Source organism: Cebus imitator, unplaced genomic scaffold, assembly GCF_001604975.1.
Source record: "Cebus imitator isolate Cc_AM_T3 unplaced genomic scaffold, Cebus_imitator-1.0 Scaffold65, whole genome shotgun sequence".
Taxonomy (NCBI): domain Eukaryota; kingdom Metazoa; phylum Chordata; class Mammalia; order Primates; family Cebidae; genus Cebus; species Cebus imitator.
Window position 1 is genome coordinate 7,403,695 of NW_016107380.1, and position 5,938 is coordinate 7,409,632.

Sequence of the window (5,938 nt, forward strand, 5' to 3'; positions counted from 1 at the left end):
TTTTTTTGGTAGAGATGGGATCTTGCTATGTTGCCCTGGCTGGTCTTGAACTCCTGGCCTTAATTGATCCTCCTGCCTTGGCCTCCCAAAGAGCTGGGAGTACAGGTATGCACCACTGTACCCAGGCAACTTCTTTTTTTTGAAGTAGAAGGAGTACACTCTAAAATAATATAAACAGTATAATATAGTAAATACTAGGTGATAGGAATATTTCAGTTTCATTATAATTTTATGTGACCCCAGTATATGCAGTCTGTCATCAACTAAATGTTATACGGTACATGCCTGTAATGACATTCACAGATGGACAAGTTTGAACAATACCTGAAGAGCTTATTTGATTTGATTTTGCATTTTATGATAGATGAAGTTAACCAGGGGAGAGAATATTGCTTAGTGCTTAGACTTTAGCATAGCATTTTCCCCAGTGTTCTTTCTTGCTAACAAGTGCATGTTTTCTATTGAATATCCTTCTTCTTTTTCTTTTGGTGTGTTATTTAATACCATGGAGCATGTGTCTTCTCCTGACTCCCTGCAGAGCTCTGACTTTTTTTTCTTTTTTTACTTTAGTTGATCCCGCTCTTGAACTCTGTAGACTCTGATAATGGTGGATCTATGGTTCCATCTTTTGCTGACATTTTGTGTGTGGCAAATGATGAAGAAGCCAGTTATCTCAGATTTCGGTAATTTTATATGCTTATCTTGGAAAGTGGGCCATAACCTGAATTCTTGCATGTGTCGAAGCTTGTTCAGATTGATTGAGCTTTTTTGTTTTGTTTATCTTCAAACTGTGCTGTGTCCTGCTATATCTTTCTAATAAAGAAGACTGGCTGTTTTTCATCTTTTTAGCCAGTTTTTTTTTAATGCACATTGAAACCTAACACTAAAGGGATATTAGAATCATATCTTTAGCCAAACTTATATAATGTTTACTGTGCACCAGGCAATGATGTTAAATATATTTCAAATTTGGATGTGTTACTCCTGGGGAGTATTACCTTACATGTTAGTATATTCAGATATAGGCTCTAAGCACAGTAAGTGTCAATTATTTAAGTATTCTGGCTGATTTTATTATGTATCAAACTGGCACCAACTTTCAAATAGTTAAAAGAACATACATTTAACCCTAACATAATCCCGAATGTAAGGCTCTTTATTAACTTAAATAGAACTTTTAAACAAATTAACTTACCTGCATTTGAAGTTAATAAGTAGAGCAATTGCAGGATAATTATTTTTGTTTTCTAATCTAAAAGCAAGGTTTGTTTTGTTCATTCCCTGGTCACTGACTGTTCCTCTGTTGGAGGCCACATTCTGTTTATATTGGGAATACAAAGCTAAATAAAATGTTTCGCTTATCCTCAGTGACTCTAGAAACAATCAGGGGGGATAGAGAGTAGCTTTTTTTTTTGAGATGAGTTTCACTTTGTTGACCAGGCTGGAGTGCAATGGCACGATCTCGGCTCACCGCAACCTCCACCTCCCAGGTTCAGGTGATTCTCCTGCCTCAGCCTCCCTAGTAGCTGGGACTGCAGGGATGCGCCATCATGCCCAGCTTATTTATTTATTTATTTTTTGTATTTTAAAATAGAGATGGGGTTTTGCAGGTCTTGAACTCCTGACCTCAGGTGATCCAACTGCCTCAGCTTCCCAAAGTGCTGGGATTACAGGCATGAGCCACTGTGCCCAGCCTGAGAGTAGCTTTTATTTAGTTTTCTTGTCTCTTGATTTTCACGTAAGAGTGTAAGAGTTTATTACTCTTTTGATTGGAAATATATCCCCCTTCATTTCTTATTTTTTTCACGCACAGAAATAGTATATGGAAAAATGAAGAAGAGAAGGTAGAAATTTTTCATCCTTTGCAACTAGTTTGGGATCCACTGTCACCTGCTCTAAGACAGAAAAAAACCGTGAAAAATGATCTGCCTGTAAATGAAGCTGCGATTAATAAAATAGCTGCTCTTGAAGATGAGCTGACTTTTCTTCGCTCTCAGATTGCAGCAATTGTGGGAATGCAGGAACTGAAAAACAGTGCAAATTCTAGTAAGTAACACTAGGATTTTTGTTTCAGTTAGATGATACTCATGATATAGCCTGTTGCTCATTGGCTACCAACCTGTACAGCATAATACTATACTGAATATAGTACATGTAGCATACAGGAAGAGCAAGTATTTAAGCAAGTACAATTCTGAATAAGTACCGTGAAAACATTAAATGTATCATAAAAGGATGTTGGATGTACAAAATTATTATATCTGCTGTCTATTCAGAATAAATTAAGACACATTTGTAGTGAGGGGATGGCTTTGATTTAAAGAAGAATTAGCTATACTATACTAGAAGATTGTATTTTTGTATTAGAAAGTCTCGTCTTCTAAGTAAGCTTTTCTAACTGTTCATAAAAGCATTGGAGATTAAAGGGGAAGAATACATTGGTTTGAAAGAGGATATAGCTTTGAGGAATCATATGGTTATAGTTTTTAGTTATTGCTGCTATACCTCCACCAAGTTGAGTGAGTAATGTTTTCCAGATAATTGTTTTATAAATTTATAGAGATATAACTTGCTTTAAACATAAGCACACACACATACACAAAATGTGTATGTATTTGTGTGTAAAATGTAAAGCAGTATAGGTACTGAGTGCTTTTCACAACAGATTTGGATGTAAAGGGCTGTCTGTAAACATAATTGCTACAAATTTTGAAATATATATGTACATATACAAATGTATAAATATGCATATATAATTTGATATATATTTATAGTGTATATAACATAATGTACATAAAACACGTTATATGTTACAATAACATTTATACATAATGAATAAAATGATCATGTAACTACACACAGTTTTCTTAAGCAATAATCATGTTTACCCACAGCCCTTTAGGAGCTAGTCTATTGTGGAAAAGTTAAATACTAAGTATCCATCTTTTAGCTTTGCCTAGAAAATAATATGCTTGTTTCTCCCATGTCATTATAGAGTGAATGCATCAATTTGTATTGCTAACTACAAGTTGTTGATTATGTTTTAGCTTTTTAAAATAGAGGATGAAGTTCAGAGTGTATGTGAATTACTGAAAAAACACATTTTGTTTTGTTTTGTTTTGTTTAAAATGCATTCCCCTTCCCGCCCTGCTCTTGGACCTAGACTGAAAATTTCTAACTGGATTAAAAATGAATTCACAATTTGGCTTGACTTTTAAAGAAATTACTAAGCAGATGGGATTGATTCTCTTTCCTTGCTACCATATCACCACTTTTAGTAGCATTACAGAAATTGCTCCTGTTTTGGTTTAAATAATGTTATTAATATATATTATGTTAGAGATAATTGTGCATGATTTTTTAACAAACAACTTTGTTTTTAGGTTCCTTTGGCCTGAATGACAAGCCCGTTAATTTGGGCCAATTGTCATCATCGTGGGCTGCTCATCCGAGTGTGGCGCCAGATGAGTTTCCAAGTTCAGTGTTTCCTTCTCCTCCTCCTCCACCACCACTTCCTCCTCAGTTTTCATCTCTCCAACCATCATATTATCCTCCCATACAACCAGGATCTGATAATATTTGTGACTCAGATAATCCAGCTACTGAAGTGAGCAAGCAGAACCCGGCTGCTAATAAGACGAATTTTAGTTGTCATTCACAAAGCCAGAGAAGTAAGGGTGTTCCAAACATGTTGGATGTTCTAAAGGATATGAATAAGGTTAAGCTTCGTGCAGTTGAGCGGTATGTTGTTGTAATTTGAAAGGTGAACTGAAATTTTGTCAATGATATGTTTAGAAAAGTTATTATGTTTATGAAAATTAACATATGTCTTTTTTCTTATTCTTCTTTACCCCTGAATACCTCTCCCAGAGATAATGACATTCATTTATTTTTGACTATTTCTTCTTCTAGTCTTTTATCACTATATTTTTGAAACAACATACTTTAGATATTTCTTGATATTTTAATTATGTTGACTTCAAATTGTAGGATATTAGGAATATATTTTCTTAAATATTCTACCCAGGACACACACACACACACATATCTTGCTACGCCTTCCCGAAGTAGTTAAACCATAATCTTTAGTTAAATGAGTATTTGGAATTAATATCCTTATTATAACAGTAAACATCCACAGCAAGCCATTTTTCATATTGTCACCCAGGCTGGAGGGCAGTGTTGAAATTACGGCTCACTGCAGCCGTGACCCCCTAGGCTCAAGTGATCCTCCCACCTCAGCTTCCTTAGTAGCTAAAACTACAGGCATGGGCCACCATACCTGGCTAAGTTTTGTATTTTTTTGTAGAGATGGGATTTCGTTATGTTGCCCAGGCTGATCTCAAACTCCTGAGCTCAAGGGATCCGCCCATGTTGACCTCCCAAAGTGCTGGGATTATAGGTGTGAGCCACTGTGCCTGGCCCCATTTAATATATTTTGACTACATTTTGTTTGTTGAATTATTTTTTTGGAGTTAATAATTGCCTCTCTGAGTTCCGTTTGTGTGTGTGTGTGTGTGTGTGTGTGTGATGAAAAAACATAATGAGCTCTATTCTGTTAACAACTTTCAAAGTGTATAAGACAGTATTTGTTAACCATAAGCACAATGTCGTAACAGATCTCTATAGCTTTTTCATCTTGCATAACTGAAATTTTATACTCATTGAACAGTAACTGCTTCCCTCCCTGTCATCCCCTGGCAACTGCCTTTCTTCCTTCTACTTTCGTAGTTTAATTACTTTATTTTTTATTTTATTTTATCTTATTAAAAAAAAATAGCGACATGATCTCACGATATTGCTTGGGCTGGTCTTGAACTCCTGGGCTCAAGCAATACTCCTGCCTCAAAGTACTGGGATTACAGGCAAGAGCAACTGTGCCTGGCCAAGTTTGATTACTTTAGATACTTCATATAAGTGAATCATGCAGCATTTATCTTTTTGTGACTGGCTTATTTCACTTAGCATACTGTATATTCTATTGTATGTATATACCCCATTTCTTAATCCAGTCATCTGTTGATAGACATTCAGTTTGCCTCCATGTCTTGGCTATTGTGAATAGCGCTGCAACGAATGTGGGCATGCAGATATCTCTTTGAGATCCTGATTTCACTTCTTTTGGATAAGTACCCAGAAGCGGGATTGCTGGATCATAGGGCAGTTCTATTTCTAATTTTTGGATGAGCATCCATTTAGTTCTTGGCGATTCTCCTCAAGGATCCCTCTGTGCAGGCTGCCTTGTTGCTTTCTCTGCCTGCTACACTGCCGCTATCCTAAGGGTTTCCTTCACTGACATCTTGAGCATTCTTTCGCCCTTTTTTCTATGTTACCTCACTGATTTCCTAAATGTCATATCTTCCTATAACTTCCTGAGAAACATGAAAGGTAGATTAGTTTAATACTTTGCATGTCTGAAAATGTTCTTTTATTCTTACATTTAATTGCTAGTTCAGCTGTGTATATAAATAGCACAGAAAATAATTTTTCCTGAGAGTTTTGAAGACATCGTTCCTTTGAATTTTAGCTCTTGGTGTCCCTGTCGAGAGGTTGATGTCATCATGATTCCTAGTACTATGTATGATCTTTTCTTGCAGCATTTTAGATTTTCTCATTAGTCCTGGTATTCTGAAACTGCATGTATATGTGCCCTGGAAAGTTCTTTTTAAATTGATTATTCTGAGCACTTATGGGCTCTATCAGTCTAGAGTTTTATGTCTTTCATTTTGCGGAACCTCTTAGAAACGTATTTCTGATAATTTTCTCTCATTCTGTCTCTTTGTTCTCTCTGGAATTCCTACTTTGAATGCCAAAATTATTCCTCTACTCGTTGTATCTTTCCTTTACTATTTTCTCTCTCTTTATCTTTTTATAGTACATTTTAAGAACAACTTGTAATTCACCTTTTAATCCTCATTTGCAGTTTTCCCTGCCATCA

The 5,938-nt window shown here is 35.8% G+C and overlaps 1 protein-coding gene across 2 annotated transcripts in view; it reads left to right on the top strand.

The window, feature by feature from the left end:
• Nucleotides 1-5,938, top strand: part of MTFR2 (mitochondrial fission regulator 2) — a 23,001-nt gene that overhangs the window by 11,264 nt on the left and 5,799 nt on the right. For both annotated transcript variants that reach the window (XM_017530469.2, XM_017530470.2), the window contains exons 4-6: nucleotides 571-683; nucleotides 1,814-2,046; nucleotides 3,384-3,741. In XM_017530469.2, coding sequence (XP_017385958.1) covers nucleotides 571-683; nucleotides 1,814-2,046; nucleotides 3,384-3,741 — 704 coding nt within the window. The remainder of the gene's footprint in view (nucleotides 1-570; nucleotides 684-1,813; nucleotides 2,047-3,383; nucleotides 3,742-5,938) is intronic.